Source organism: Colias croceus, chromosome 21 (genome assembly GCF_905220415.1).
Source record: "Colias croceus chromosome 21, ilColCroc2.1".
Taxonomy (NCBI): domain Eukaryota; kingdom Metazoa; phylum Arthropoda; class Insecta; order Lepidoptera; family Pieridae; genus Colias; species Colias croceus.
In genome coordinates, this window is record NC_059557.1 from 6,546,515 (window position 1) to 6,562,578 (window position 16,064).

The 16,064-nt window shown below is 33.4% G+C and overlaps 1 protein-coding gene across 3 annotated transcripts; it reads right to left on the reverse strand.

The window, feature by feature from the left end:
- Window positions 1-366: 366 nt before the first annotated feature.
- Window positions 367-15,012, reverse strand: LOC123701239 (protein mesh). 3 transcript variants are annotated; one of them, XM_045648650.1, is made up of 22 exons: window positions 14,548-15,012; window positions 11,370-11,608; window positions 10,907-11,113; window positions 10,525-10,683; window positions 10,203-10,340; window positions 9,834-10,002; window positions 9,487-9,744; window positions 9,064-9,403; window positions 8,548-8,829; window positions 8,230-8,362; window positions 8,062-8,156; window positions 7,637-7,755; window positions 5,957-6,108; window positions 5,559-5,667; window positions 5,335-5,471; window positions 5,063-5,192; window positions 4,562-4,824; window positions 3,779-3,883; window positions 3,509-3,617; window positions 2,513-3,393; window positions 1,407-1,558; window positions 368-1,062 (listed from the first exon to the last, which is right to left on the reverse strand). In XM_045648650.1, exons 1-22 carry the CDS (start codon window positions 14,900-14,902, stop codon window positions 777-779), a joined length of 4,818 nt encoding a protein of 1,605 aa, XP_045504606.1. In that variant the 5' UTR covers window positions 14,903-15,012; the 3' UTR covers window positions 368-776. The 3 variants fall into 3 exon arrangements, with proteins under 3 accessions (XP_045504605.1, XP_045504606.1, XP_045504604.1); XM_045648649.1 differs by lacking the exon at window positions 2,513-3,393 and having other exon boundaries at window positions 367-1,062; window positions 1,407-1,563; XM_045648648.1 differs by lacking the exons at window positions 368-1,062; window positions 1,407-1,558 and having other exon boundaries at window positions 2,180-3,393.
- Window positions 15,013-16,064: the final 1,052 nt, after the last annotated feature.

Here is a 16,064-nt window from a genome sequence, read left to right on the forward strand (position 1 = left end):
AACGCGACATTAGATAACAAAAATTTATTATGATCAAAAAAAATATATATAAAATAATCGATACATTTAAAATCTTAGTAGAAACACGTAAAGAACAATACCTACGTAATGTACCTAATATTAACGTTATAATCTTAATATAAATTAATTATTTACGTAATAGTTATCTATAACATATTATATCTGATAAAAATAATCCAATATTTAACTCTATTTGCCATTTCTGTTAAAGCAAGGTGTCTCTTAGTTATGAGCAAGCTAACATATATTACAATACTGGTGCGCCTGGTCATAACATAGAAAAAAAATAATACGTTTGAAAAAATATTAGGTACATAGGTACTTAAACTAATTACATACAGCTATTACTTGCTCTGTGCTAATTATTATTAAGTAGGCGTAATATTATCATGCAGTTATGACTCATGCAGTAGGTAATTTTTAATCTAAAAATATTATTATCTGAATATTTTGTCATGACTTAAAAATAAACAATTTTAAATAAACTAAATTCTAATCGAGGTGGGTTGATAATGTAAATAGTCTTAAATTGTCGCAGGAAATTCGGCATACTAATTATTATCCATTATTTTTAATTTTGTACCTTTTTGAGACTATTAAATATTGAGCATGGAATATACACAAACATTATTTTTAAATAAAAAAACTTTGGTAAAACTCAGTAAAGTATGATGCTGTCTTTTAACTTTTTTTCATAATGCATACAATAAATCTAGAACATAATTCATAAATTTAAAGCTATAAAATAAGCTGTTTTAGTTTATTTCGGTTTCACCACTCCATTGGCTTGCTGGTGGTTGTTGATTCTGATTATATGGCATTGGTTGTTGTTGATTCTGATTATACGGTTGCTGCGTGTCTATATTCTCACTATACGCTTGGGGTTGCCCGTATGAAAAGCCTTGATTGTCGTTATCCAAGTCTACTACTTTCACGGGCTCTGTTGGCTCCGGGCTATCTTCTGTTGTGTCCTTTTTGTATGGAATGGATTCGTCATCCGAATTTATCTTGACCGATTCATCTGGGTCGATTGCACGCGTTCTGAAATTACAAAAATATCATCGGTATTATAAATGCGACAGTCCTTCCGCTTTCGGTTTGTCAGTTCCTTTTTCACGGCTAAACTACTGTACCGATTTAAATGAAAATATGTTGTTTTATTTAATTATTAATTTGCGCCTTGCGCTGGTCTTTGTAAAGAAAATAAAAAATCATGCTAGTGAAAAAGAGAATAGAATAATTAATAGTATATTATTATAGTGGAGTCACGGTCCAAAGTGGAAATCTACCTATTAGTAGTAGGTACATTAATTTAAAAACTACTTATTATGTTTAATAGTTAATTCTCTGTGCTAATTATCCCTTGAATCATTTCGTAAACTTACTTTATATTCAAATAGTCGTTCTCCTCCTTCTCCTCGTCCTTCCTTCGCTTTAAGATCCTCCATCCAATGCAAATCAGGACAATGACAATTGGGACCATAACAGCACTAATTATGCCCCATGTTGCCCCCAAAGTTCTTGCAGAATACTCTTGGTTACCTATAGAAGAAGTTCATGTTAATAGATAGCAAACTGTGCGGAATAAAATTCAGAGTGGATTTTTTTACGAAGTGTGTAGGTAATATTTAAGGTTAAGTTGATAAAAAAAATGTACGGACTTAGGAATATGTATAGGAATTTAATTCGGAAATATAGAAATGCTAGGTTGGTACAAAAAGACAAAAATAGATACCTACATATTATCATAAAACGCGTCGCAACTTAACCAGAACCACCAGAAATCATAACAAATTTAATATTCTTAATTTATTTATTTTGGAATGTTTTTTCATATTATTTGTTAACTTAAACACATTGAAAAAACGCAATATTGTGTTATCTTAAATTAGATATAAAAGTAACTCACCTCACTGGCCGTGTAACCCCATTTTCGTGTGTACATTATGATAATAATGATAAGAAAGCAAGCAATATCTGCAGGTTGGGGGGAATTAAAAAAACAAACGCATCACATGACCGAGAAAATTTCTATTCCACCGAACCTTGCTATTCCCTGCTTTCTTATTTTATAAATTAGATACTAAAATATTAAACTACAGTGAAATTATTCTACCGTATCTCGGAACAGAAATTCTCTCTCTCTGTGATTTTCATAAACGTGTAAAACAATTTATTGAACATTCGTTAAACATTTAAAACTTATGTAACGACATCACTGGGAAAAATCACATCACGTTTAAAATTGTAAATATATCTCAAAATTACTAAACAAATAAGTGCATAAATTAACTAATTTGTGACGCTTAATAAATAAGCCAGTCTCCAAATATTGTCATTCACCTGGCAGTGTTTAACCTAATGTCTATTCTATTTACTTTTATATCAGTGGGATTGTTAGTTTGATATTTATGAAATGTTACACCATAGTGGATCGACTGCTAAATGTAGGTATTTCAGCCGTAGGTGGGTCAATAAGGGTTTCTACTGATTTTCCTCTTTGTGGAGGTAAAGTGAAAGTTTTGATTTCTGTAGGTGGAGCGCTCTTTGGAGGCTCTGGCAAACCAGAATTGTTGAATGTATTTCTGGGGCTGTTATCAGAAGTAGGGCTGATGGGTGGTGAGTAAATTTCTGAATACGTTGGGGAATAGTGCGACGATATGGGACTGAAGCGACCCTCATATTTTGGAGAATATGGATCTTCGGATTCCTTTGTCGAGTATCCAGATTCACTTGGAAGATTGCGACGTCCGGTTTGACGTGGTTTCAAGAATTCTATATCTTTAGCGGGACGTGTAAGAGTAGAATCTCTATTAGATTCTGAATCAGAAGGGGAGGTTATTGAGAGTAAATCTTCTTCAGATAAATCAAAGGGTTTCTCTGGGAATTCGACCTCTGGAGCGTTAGGTAACGGTTCATTTGTTCTATAACTTTTGTCGTAACCGCGACGTTTTTTCAGAGAGGATGGTTTATCAGATTTGTCACTTTTGTTCGAATCAGTGTAGCCTATACCAGAGGTGTCACCGTCTAAAGGTTCACCAGGAGGCGCTGGTGCTGACCGAGTTACGGCTTTAATTGGGGTTTCCTCGGTGGGTGTATCAGGTAATTTGGGTTTATCAGAATCCTGACTACGTAACGTGGATGATTTCATGGTGTCTGTGATGTTCCCCATTGATGCGGATCTAAGATTAAGTCGTGATGCGGATTTCGAACGCGGAATGTCCTCGAAGCGGAAGCCCTCTTTGCCTTCTGACTTTGGCTTGTAATAACACCAGAACCAAAACAGGCAAATGAGCAGTAACAACGGTAGAATAATTGCCACTATGATGCCCCAGGTTAAGAATAACGTTCGTTGCGAATACTCCTGGTTACCTGGTATAAGAAGTTTTGTGAGAATAAATAAACACAAAGACCTATAAATTTATTATGATACTAAATTATTTACACTTAATAGAATAATTTTAAATATTTTTGCAATAAGACTTACGTAAGCATTCAGTATAGCCGTAGTCAGGAAGGTTCCACCTGCCGTTGTCTTCGCAAATACGACGCTTGTCGCCCGTCAAGATAAAGTTTTGGTTGCATTCGAAGTTCACCTAATTAGAATAAAAAATAATTTAAATACATAAAAGGCCCCAGTCTATTCAAACTAACTTCTCTATTTGTATATTATGTTACTCATAAAAATTGCCATAGGCTAAAATGTAAAGAAACATGGACTGCTAAAAAATTAAGTTAATGAAGAAATTTTACTTACCCTAGTACCAGGGGTGAAGAAGAAATTACTCTTCCGTCCAAACCGAGGTGTTTCTAAAATACCGCAACTTATCACTCGCCTTGCATTGATCTCCTTAATATTTGTCTAAAAAGGAATATCCACTTAGTTAATATATTTATAACTAGAAAAATAATACTCAAATAACACCGCTGTCTAAGAATCACGACTGAGGATAGTAAACAGACAGATGATTTGAATAATATGCAAAAACTATGCAGCTGCAAAAATGCATGTGCAATTTTGCTACGATAGTTGATGATAAACTGAGTTTTCAATACGTATCTCCATCGTATAAAGACCTTGAAAGAACACCTTAATTAAAAGAACAATGGACATCTTTTGATATATTCAAGGGACACACGCAATTATTTACAGTAAACATCTCAACGCAATTGCATTAATAAAGCTATTTTGATTCAGTCTCCTATAAGTTATAACCAGCAAGTAAATTTCCATAGATCATTCCATATAGCCTTAACTTTAATTTATTTTTCTTAGCTTTACAAAAACCAAGAGTACCAAAACAAAAGTCGACAATATAGGTACTATAATAATTATAGTTCATAAAGCAAGATGATGATTCATTCCGTTGATGGTATCACAAAAACGTTAACAGTTGAATACAATGACAAGTTATTTTTCTCACGGATGGTATGATTTAACTCCTAGGTATACATTATCTATATATTTTGACCTAAGTCTGGTTTTCTATTATATTTGCAAACTATATTAGCAAAGATTTAATCTAATATGCGTACTTACAATAGATGCCAAATAATTCTTGGTAAATTCAGCCATATCTCTATTCAACGTCATACCATAATCATAGCGACATTGATATGAGTCCTGACATATTTCTAGAGCTCTTGCAACATCCTGTGACCTATTTGCCGGTAGGAAGTTCGCTGGTTCTCTTATGAAATTGGGTATAAATTGATCATCGTTAAAGTATGCTGCAGTCCGACCATATTCCCTCGTGAATAATGCTACACCTATATCCTTTTGCTCTCGATCAGAAAGTTGCCCTAAATAAGAAAAGAAGATTTAATAAAGAATTTCAATGATATTTATATATGAAGCTTAAACTAAAACCACAATTGTTCTAGATAGTCAAGAAATTTGTATCGAATCCTGAAGGTTGTGGTTCTAGAACTCAAATATACTATGTGTTTCAAATGTTAAGCTTTTCAATTTTATTAAGCGATTTTTCAAAGGCAGAAATTCTTACACCGTGTAGATCACGTAGATACAATTAAGACTTACAATATTGAGCAAATTCTCGATGCGCGCTCTGGAAGTTGTTCAAATCAACCGTCCCTAAGGTTCCATCGGGTCGCACAAAGTCGTCGTTTACATCTAGAGACCAATTACCAAATAGACCCCGCGTTTGATTCTGCAAGAATTAGTTTGGTTTGGTATTTTTATCATCATTATCTTTTATATATTCAAATCATTTTTATTCAGTTGGGTTTGTCACAGGCTAAGATATAATTTTTCATAAAGGAATGTTTCGTTTTGATTTATATTTAACTCACCATAAAGTTCCAAGGGAGATAAACTCTTGCTGTCATAAATCCTTTGTTTTCTACGACTTCTACTCCAGCACCAGAAGAGAACATGATCACGATTTCAGATTGATTGAGGATGTACATCGGCTGGTAGACAGTTACTCCTAAAATAATTTAAATATTGGCGTTACATTAATCTCAAGTATAACGAGTTATGGTAATAGAAGAGTACAATATCAAATATTAATTACCTGGGAAGTACTGAACCCTAAGAGCAGGTCGGTCGAAGAAAATTCTTTTTCCATCAGCAAACACGTCCAATCTGTATCTCCATTGCGAATGTTGAGGACGCAAGCGCACCTGATAAATATAAAAACTATTTTATTACAATACATAAGTATAATTATGTGTTCTATAAAATTTTAAGTAGAATCAGTATTATGTTTAGGGTAGGTATAAAAATATTTAAAAAGTAAAGACAGACAGTGCAATCAAATTCAGTAAATTTAAGTCGCGATCACAAAGTTAGCGAATTAAATCTGATCAATCCATCAGTCCATCAGTTAAAACATTGCTGGATCAATGAAGTTTGAAGGATGTGGTATGCTTTAAAATGAAAATTAAGAATTTTATTGGAGAAGTTGATTACCTCGATAGGGACTGAATTATTTGATGCTGATACAATAGATGTAAGATGTGTTGCATTAACAGCACCGTAGATATTTCTCGCCACCTGTTCGAATCGACCTTGCACATCCAGTTTCAGTTGAGGATGATCAACCCTCACTAGAACGTATTCACCTGTGAAGAAATATATTATTGTAAGTAATATGTCAGGTAATGGGACGTTTATCCGCGATCGTGCAAAGTTAGACCGTGTCAGATTTCATTCTTATTTTCAATAGAAGTGTAATGCATTCAATATATCGCACCTTCGGTAGAACAAGGGCACAATTACAGTTTTTGCAATTTTACAGGAGAGCCATTTTAAAATATTTGTAGTACTTAATGTGGTCTAGCTATGATAATAATTTTTTATGGTTGTTCTGCTTTGTATGACATAAACTATATACTATATTCTTTTAGGTGTATCGTTTACAAATATTAAAAACTGCTAGTTTTTTTTTAATAATATTTTTTTCTTAAGTAGGTGTACATTTGTGCCCTTGTTCCACCAACAAGAAAATTAATTTGTAAATATGGCCATAACTAAAGCTTTAAGTTAATAATTTTGGAATGATAATAACGTGTTTTTTTGTATAAATGTTTTATTTTCTTAAACACTTTAGAAAGCCGCAGTACTTTATCACAAAAATAGAGATCAAAACTTACTAATCAGCCATTACACATCTTCAACAATCTGAAACTATTATGTTTCCTAGCAAAATTCTTTGGAATCGCTTTAAAAATTGGAATAATATTATATTAAGATCACAGAACAAGAAAGAATCATAATTCAATTCCTTGACATTAAATAATTCCTCCTTTTTCGTGGCATTTTTTATAAGGCTTATGTATTCTGCCGGAGTGCATATTGATATTGGGCCAGCTTTTTTTGCACGTTTTACATTCCAGAATGGACGGCATCGGCTTTATGCTGGGTCCCCTAATTTATGTATGATCGATTTTATAGGCAATGTGTTCACAGCAAAATAATACATTCCAAAAACAAATTTGAAAAAGAAAAATAATTATTTACGAATAAATATCTTACTAATATTATTATTTATTATGTAAACTCGAAAGTTTTTGAGGATAGATTTGTGGGTGTGAGGGTATGTTTGTTGTATTTTGATTGGCAGTCCTATCGTTTAAATTTCTAAAAAACTAACTTGTTTTTTTGCTCTCTACAGCAATTATCGGAATAAAATGTTACTTTTAAGACCATGGAGTATAACAAATCTTGGACAGACAAGGGCACAATTGTCTGAACGACTTTGTCCTCCCAATTTTTAAATCGTAAACTAGGCATAAGTGTGACAGATATGGCCTTGTCGTTCCAGAAATCAAAAACATTATAGGGCATATTTACATAAACGACGTTAGCGCTCCAAGTGACAGCTAGCTCAGTCCCCGCCGATGGCACAACTAACCAATGAGACTTTGTCTCGCCAAGAGAGAAACAAAATAGCGCCAAAATGACAACGCCACTATTTCAATCTGGCTGTTTTTTGTAGGAATTAAACGAATGTCTTTGTCCCTCCAGTTGAAAGGGCCTTTTTAAAGCATTTCTGCATATTTAAGTCATTTTGGCAATTTATGACAATTATGCCCTTGTTCTACCGAAGGTGCGATATCTTGTTAAGTTTACAGCTTAAATATATTTTACCTTTTCCATTGAACGTGTATTGTAGATCGTCGAAAGTTATAATATGAGGGTCTCCGAAGATACCAGCAACGCCTGGTGACTGGTACGCCACACAGTCCTGGGAGGGACGACGCTCGAATCTGAATGTTATACAAAGGTTGAAAATGTGGAAACAATTAAAAATAGAAAAACAAATAAGAATAAATAAGAAACATAATATATACCCTGAAATTTTCCAAGGTCAAAACTTAACATACTTACGTTTTTCCTAGCTACTTTAAAATGTCATGCAAGATCGCCAATTTTTTATTGCATTCAGAATATTATGTACGATTTAATTGTTATTTATTTATCTTTTAAGTAAACATAACAATCTGAATGGGTGTTGTCTTGTCTACGATATATTGTCTAAAGTTCAATAATATTTTTTTTACCAATTTAATTACCTGAAAGTTTCACAGCCAACAGCTTGCTCCTCTTGCCACATACAGCATTGATAGAACGGTATCATATCGTGGAACCAATGGGATAAAGATGGCACCTATGAAAATGTTTTAAATTAATACATCATTCACCTAAATAGATGGAACAACAAGAATTCAATTGCTAAATACCTTGTTGGCTTCGTTGTAAGGAGTGAAGCCAAAGTCGTGCGACCTCTGAGGTCGTGAACCCCACATTTGATCATACGACAACATTAGGAAACCATTCTTATCGTAGCAGCATTCTTGACCTGAACCTTCAGGGCTGAAATATTCATAATTATTATAGAGAAAATCGGTACTATTTATTATACAAAGAATAACGTTTAAGTATAGTAAGATTTAAGAATGTTGCAGTACAGTGCACGACAAAAAAAAACTCTTAATTTGAATAATATGCATATTGTAATTTTAAATATGTAACTAATATAGGATTTGTTTATGGATTACCTTGGCGAAGCACTTCGAACACAATGGATTGCACCCCAATGATATCTGCAAGTCGGATTGGTATCCTTGTCACAATTAGGGTCTGGTAGGAATCGTCCCTTATCCAAGAGTGCATGTTCCAAGGTACAGGGACACACCCAGACTTGAGCAGCGAAGTTCTTTAAGAAACGATCGGTTCTGAGCCAGTTGTTACACATGGATTGGGCCCATCGTTGGCCGTGAAGCTTCTCCCACTGGGGAGCGAAGTACCAACCGAGTGGAATCGGTCTACTCCAAAGCACCCTGAATATATTTCGTATAATTTAGTTTCTAGAGTTCACGAAACATAAAGGAATATTTGAACGAAATAATTTTTGGATTTACAAACATTTTAGAAAGCTTTCATGCAATATTATTTTTGATATATAAGTAAAAAAGGTTACAATCTTACAATATTGTATTAGTATGGGACCTTATATGGGACTATCAAAAGTTTTAATTGTTTAATCATAGCCAATTAATTTTCACTTTACTTACGGCGATATAGAAACTCCTTTAAACACTTCCGGTGTCGTCAAGTTAATCTGGAGGAAACCGAACTGCATATCATTGTGCATAATGTTATCCCTGTTACGGAAGTTCTGTGGGTTGATCACATATTCTCCTGTATTGGAGACACCAGCTTCAATCATGTCTATGAACTCGAGTTGAGGTCTGATAGTAACCTCCTTGTATCCCCACAAACTTATTTGCAGCTGTACATTTAAGTTTGTTGTTAAATTGAAACGGTCCCATTTGATTCTTATTTCTGGCGGATATCTTTCATGGATCGCATTGTCAGGGAAGAATATTTTCTCAGTTGCTGTTGCAGGTGTTTCTGTAAGTTAAAAAAAAATATTTCATCAAATACCACTTAGACTAGGATATTAATATGTAAATTAAAAATGTCTGTCTACTTACCAACAAAGAATTTTCCTTTCCACTTATACGGTTCGTTATTGATAGCAACTTCGAATCTAGCATATCCATTATGATAAAACCGTGGTTGCACACATACAGCTCGGTTCACATCAACCACAGCACCCATTACTGCTTCTGTATCAAATCTGCACGTAATTCTATCGTCAGGATTAAAACAAGGACCAGTTATGTTTACAATCGTTCCTCCAAGCATGTTTCCAGATTCAGGAGCGAACATTAACGGCAGATTGGCACCATCTACAAAAAAAATATCAACGAATTATTAGAATCTGTTACATTTGTAATATTCTTTACAATATATATTTTTGATGTGTTGGATTACTGACCTATATCCTTATTACATGTTCCCATGAGAATGTTTTCATCGATTCGGAATATGTGTCGTCCCGGAAAACCGTTAGCCCAGCCTCTTCCAGTTAAATCTCTAAGAACAGATGCTTGAGAATAGGGCTTATATTCGTAGCTTCGTGTTGCGTTACCGGCGTTGAAACCAATCTAAAATATTACCATGAATAATTAGCTAGTTCTATGTTAAAGGTGGAGTAGCAAACAAATTTGTTTTCTGTTGTTCCATACTATAACTAATCCTTGGAAGACCACTGCACATTTTTATGGTGTTTAGTTTAAATAAATTATCTAACAGCTACCTGTTAGATAGGATGAGCCGATTTTTTTAAATATTAATATCTACTTACGTAAGCTGGTACACCTCCTTCTCCAGTAGTGGTATCACCACCAGCTTCAGTATGAGAACTCCAGTTAATTTCAAGGTAATTAAATATAGCATACGTAAAAACTTCGTCGGTAGCTAAAACCATTTGGAATGTGTTCGTCTAAAAAGAAGAATAAAAGACATCGATTACTCAAATAATTACTGACCATCCATAAGAAGAACACGTTGCAATCAAAAGTTACAAATTCAATGATGCTATAATAATGGATTCTATTAGTAGTAGTCTACAATTAAGTACTGTAAGAACAAGATTTAATAAAAAAGACAAAGTCTATAAAACTTACCACAAACAGGGAGTTATCAATACCTCCAGCGAAAGACATATTCTTCCACGTAATTGTGATGGCATGTTTAGGGAAGAATGTATTCGAACCTATAACACCTTCACGAATATCCCATGTTATACGTTCTCGCATCTCAACACCAAGTTGATCTGTTCTTGTCTAAAATGAAATAAACAAAACAATTCTATAGTAGTCATTTTTTCTATACCTGAAGGTGATGCAAAACAAAAGTTGATTACTGCTATATCAAAACTTATACGTCTTTATCCATCACAGTTGTTGCAAAATGGAAACTTAAATATTTAGTTGTAGAGCCAGAAAGCCAAAGATTTGATTATTTCATAGTAGTTAACCTACAAAAAAATCTGGTAAAATTTCATACCTGCAAGTCCCTATCCAATCTGAAGTAAACACCTGGTCTTCTTTGATCTGGGTCCTCCGGCCTCTGACTACCAATACGGCATTTGCTGAAGAAGATGCCAATGAAAGAAGGGTCGTTAACATTAGGCCAATCTCTTACAGGAAAGGAGAGAGGATACGTGTAGTGGTCTGGAGGATCGCTGAAGTATATGTAACCGTTCATGGACAGCTGAAAGAAAATATGAAATTCCGTAAGTGTATAGATAGCTATTCGGACAAGAATGGATGGTTTAAAAAAAATTAACTCTAGTCTGACAATAGGACTTTTCAAAAGAAATTTTAGTAATTGCCGAAGTTGTTGGTTGTTATATTATGTTTTATTATAGGACAGTTTTCTGTCTGCGGAAGCTAGCTAGTTTGAATTTCAATTTAGATTAAATTAACTTAAAACCTAGAAGAAACCTAGAGTTCTATTAGGTACTGACCCTCGTATAATTAAATCTAAATCCAAAGAAAGGCAATTGAAAGTTGAAGTTCTTGTGAATCTGCGGCGTCGATGTATGGATGTCCCGCTGGTAATCACCAATGTTCTCACTGCCGCCCTGGTCGTAGAACCAATACAGGAAGTTGCCTCTAATCTGCTGCAGTCTCTGCTGTGTGATGACGTAGGGCTGCCCATTGTTTTGGTAGCTGATTGACGGTAACACTCTTCCGTCGATGTGAGCTAGAGAATTTAATATTAATAACATTTTATATATATCGAAGTTGAATAGAAGAAAATAATCATTAGAGATAAGTATTGAAACGATTGTGAAAATAAACGAAAGAAAATATAATTTTTATATCAAAATCATGTTAGAAAAGGAGAGGAAAGCGGTTAGGTATGTTTAAAATAAAATTTTACTCTACATTATGATTCGATTAAGGATGAAGGATGATGCTATTATATTAGACTGGGGAAAACCCCAACTGTATTCAAGTACTATTTAAGAAAATTAACCTTATCGCATTTATAAATAGTGATGATATCTGTGTGACTATTGTTTTAATAAAATAAGCATCCTATTGAACATAACATTCCAAATCAATATCAAAGCCAGTCACCGATAAACAGATAAGTTATCGATTTCATACAAAGCTGGCTTATTTGTAGAAATAGTACTTATCAACTTGCAGAATGAAATACCTACAATTTAATATTTTATTTCTTTAAAGTATAACATGTATTTATATATTATAACTAGCTTTCCGCCCGCGGCTTCGCCCGCGCTTTGTGCTTTAAACTATCCTATCTCTCAAGTTGGATCGAACTGCACATGGTGTGCGAATTCTATTATAATCGGATAAGTGGTTTAGGAGTCCATTGAGGACAAACATTGTGACACGAGATTTATATATATTAAGATTACCAAAAATATTTAATTAAATGTGATGTAAAGTAAATCTATTAGGTATCGATACGTTATAGGAAATAGTTAAGATTACTTTTTAATGTTTTTGTGTCTTTGTGTCAATCCTTCTGTTTAGTCCAGTCAAATATATGGAGCGACTGTGTTAATTTGGATGAAAATTGAACTGGATGATAGAAAAGAATTTTCACGAAATCAGAATTTGCTAAAGGAGCATTGTTTCTTTAAAAAAAAACGACGTGTGGCACTCGGGGACTGCCGCGGTAAAGCTATTGCATGCTATGCCTTCAAGCCATACCTCCGCCCGTCGGAGTGGGGAGCGTGAGGTTTTTTCGTTACGGAATTTCTCGATTCAGTCCCGGCGCTTGAGCGCTAATGGATACTTACTTAGGGCCTTGAGGCCCGCGATAGAAGCTATGCAATAGCTTAAAAAAATCAACTTGATAACATTTGGTTTCATTCATTGACATTCACATTTTACCTAATTTCTTCAGTTAATATCAAAAATTCAAATTTATAAATTCTTAATCATTGAGTCTGAAGAAGCCAAGGAAAGAGTTCATAATACTGAACATTGTAGTACATTTTCGAAAGACTTGTGTACATATCCATATTAGTAATATAGAGTTTGTTTGTTTACGGTAAAAGATGGCCATAAGCAGACGATACAAGTACGTAATATGATTTAAGATGTGTTACTTTACGAAAAGGCAACAACGTGATTTGAAGGTACAACGTAAGTTTTCTTGTGAAGATTTGTTACATTATCACTACTACTAAATTCAGTATCTTAGAATCAATAAAACCAGTTTTAGTTACCACTTTACGAGTAGGCCTATTCAAATAACTATAATCAAAAATTGTTTGGAAATGATATAGGGATCCTTTATCAAGAAATTGACTGCATTTTATTCCGTCTTCTCTAACCATACTTAATATGTTAATCTGTTTAATTATTTTATGATGACTCAATCTGAGTGGTATTTGTTCTTTGAGATAAAGCTTGTAATGACTAATAGATACTTAGGTATTAGTTATTACGTAGAAACTGAGGAGTTAAATAAATAACAGGCGAATGTACTACATGACTAATATTTTCAGTTGTAAACTTTAGTGGTCGGAAGAATTTATAGCCCCTGTTTTAAATAAATTACACAATGATTTTTAATAACCAAAAAAAGATCAAATCTAATTAGTTATGATTAGAACTGTGATCCTTAAAAGGTGGTCAGTACCTGCAACTTCTTTGACGATGTGAGGGTATTATGAAAATTAATTTGTCACTTAAAATTGAATAACATCTTCTTTTTTATTTAGGAAAGTTGGTGAGATTGATCAGTTCATTGAAAAGAAAATTAAAAGGATACTTTTGCACGTGTTTTCCTAATTGATGATCACGGGGTCAGCAAATCATGAATATTGACTACTAATTTCACAATCAGTGAATAAGATGTTCAATTGTGTAGGTACATTTCTCAATCTTGTAAACAGCAATAAATTACGATTGTGGACTGAGACGAATCAAATTAATTGCAATAATGAGCGTATAAAGTTACTATATTTATAGTTTTATCGACAAGCATTGCGAATGACCTGATAATGGGCGCACCTTAAAGCAATTGATATGGCTCGTTTAATATTCTTATAAAATGCTAAAAAAGAAGTGACGATATAGAAGCGTAGGTTCACAGTAAACACCAAAGCTAATTAGGTGATGATAAGGGCCAAGTACTTTATCAGATAACAAATAGCTCGCATGAAATTTATAGTGTTGAAAAGAATGATTTCATCGTACGGTTAGCTCAAGGATCGTGTTTTTGGGTCAAATGAGAAAAGATTTAAGTTAATGTTGACGTTAGATATGAGATTCGTCATCTAAGAAGACAAGTAGTTCAGATTCATCAATGTATTTTACATTATGTATTTTACAAATGAAAATTACTTAAATTATAAAATTTATTATATTTATATGAGCATGTACGTAATGTTGATTGATTTAGTATTTGTATAGAACAGGATCTTTTCAAAATCATCTCGTAGTGGTCAATCAATAAAGGTTTGGTTGTGAAAATGCATAAGGAATCAATTCTGTATTAGAATATAACCGTTCTGAAATTATTAATGAACGTAGTACTACATCATCGTCATTTGAGTGAGTTCAAGCTTCAATGAGTCAACCACTCAAATAGCATGATTCATTAAAGATAGTTAACTAGTGAACGTGACGATAATCAACTTTTTTTAAATATCTTACCATATTCAGTGTTCGTCTGAGAAGTTGTGCTGGGTATGGCCATTTGCCTCTCAATCTGGACATTATCTAAATCAACTGCTTCCAAATTATTAGGCACATCTCCTATTAATTCATCTTCAAGCACTTGATATTTCCCACTTTTTTCTTGTAAATTTGATTCAGATAATATTTCTATGGGATCTTCTATTGGGTCTTCTTGAATTGGACTTTCTGTCTTATCTTCCACATCATTAACAGGCACTTCTTCGATTACATCTTCACTAATAGTTCTTTCTGTATCACTTACATTATTTTGTCCGATTACACTAGCACTTAGAGCTATAAAAAGTATCAAAGCTAATTTAAAGTTAGCCATCGTTTCTCACTCACAACTTTCAATCACATTATATTGGGCTTTGTCGCTTATCTCACTGATAATTATTTGCAGCGACGACAGGTGGCGAGCTATTGTAGTTTGTGACTAGAGTCTTGGTACATTGTGTGCCCAATGATACGGCGTTATCGGCAGAGATATGATAAGATATTAAATAGGGACGTTGGGTGTGCCAAATTCTTTGTTTAATCCAATACCCCAAGTTTTTACTTGTTTCAAAATAGTATAAATTTTGTCAACATACCATGCAGTCATCATGTCTTTCTGACGACAAGAATTTTAATTGATAGTTTCAGCCACTGGTTTCAGCGCTTTTGATTATTTTCTCTATTAATAATTAAGAGGTTTTAGTTAACTTAAAATTATCTTATAGCAATTTTATGATGCATCTTATAAGTATGTTATTACATGATATTTCAAATTGTATTACGCATAAATTGTTACATCCTGAAAAATAGTAAAAGGTAGGTAGCTTTATTATCAATAAAGGTACCTGTTTTCTGTTTCAGTTTATCTGATACGATATCTCGTTTCATGATAATTTGACATTATTCAATGATTATTTTCTTCAAACTGATTACACAAGTCTTTACTACGCGTTGAAAATAAACTATGACTATATCATCGTCTTCATTAAAGCTGGTACTTCCTGTTCGGAAGTCTTCAGCGATTAATCATCGAAATTTCAGATGTTTTTTCCGTTAATTCTTGGAATTCTTTTTTATTTTGAATGGATTTTGATTATGATGTTGTATATAATATCCGGAAAACCTTTCCCAAGATTGTAATGTTTCATAGGAACTTTCTTATAATGTCGCTGAAAATAATTACACTTTATTTTTTGTCAATACTGGATATTCCTGAAAATTTCACATCATTATTATCTATTTCTCAAAATAGACTAAATTTTTTTACAACTGGATATTAATCTTTCCCCTTTTTTGTAGGTACCTTTGTTGGCTATAGCCAATAGATAAGTCTGAACTGCATACAAAACTGAAATATGTAGAGCCTTTGTAGAGCTTTGTATCATGCAGGTGATCACCATTATGGATTACGTTACATTATCATACGGTGCTTCTAAAGTAGAAACAAATGATGATGATGGTGATATTATTAGTGGTCAATATCCTAATTTGTATAG

What these genes read in the sequence shown, in the direction of transcription:
- LOC123701239 (XM_045648650.1), bottom strand. Translation starts at nt 14,902, where the DNA reads ATGGCTAACTTTAAATTAGCTTTGATACTTTTTATAGCTCTAAGTGCT. An exon ending in TTAGATTTAATTATACGAGG is followed by an intron (nt 11,114 to 11,369) that starts GTCAGTACCTAA and finishes ATTTTCTTTCAG; the next exon opens with CTGTCCATGAACGGTTACAT. An exon ending in TTGATAACTCCCTGTTTGTG is followed by an intron (nt 10,341 to 10,524) that starts GTAAGTTTTATA and finishes TCTTCTTTTTAG; the next exon opens with ACGAACACATTCCAAATGGT.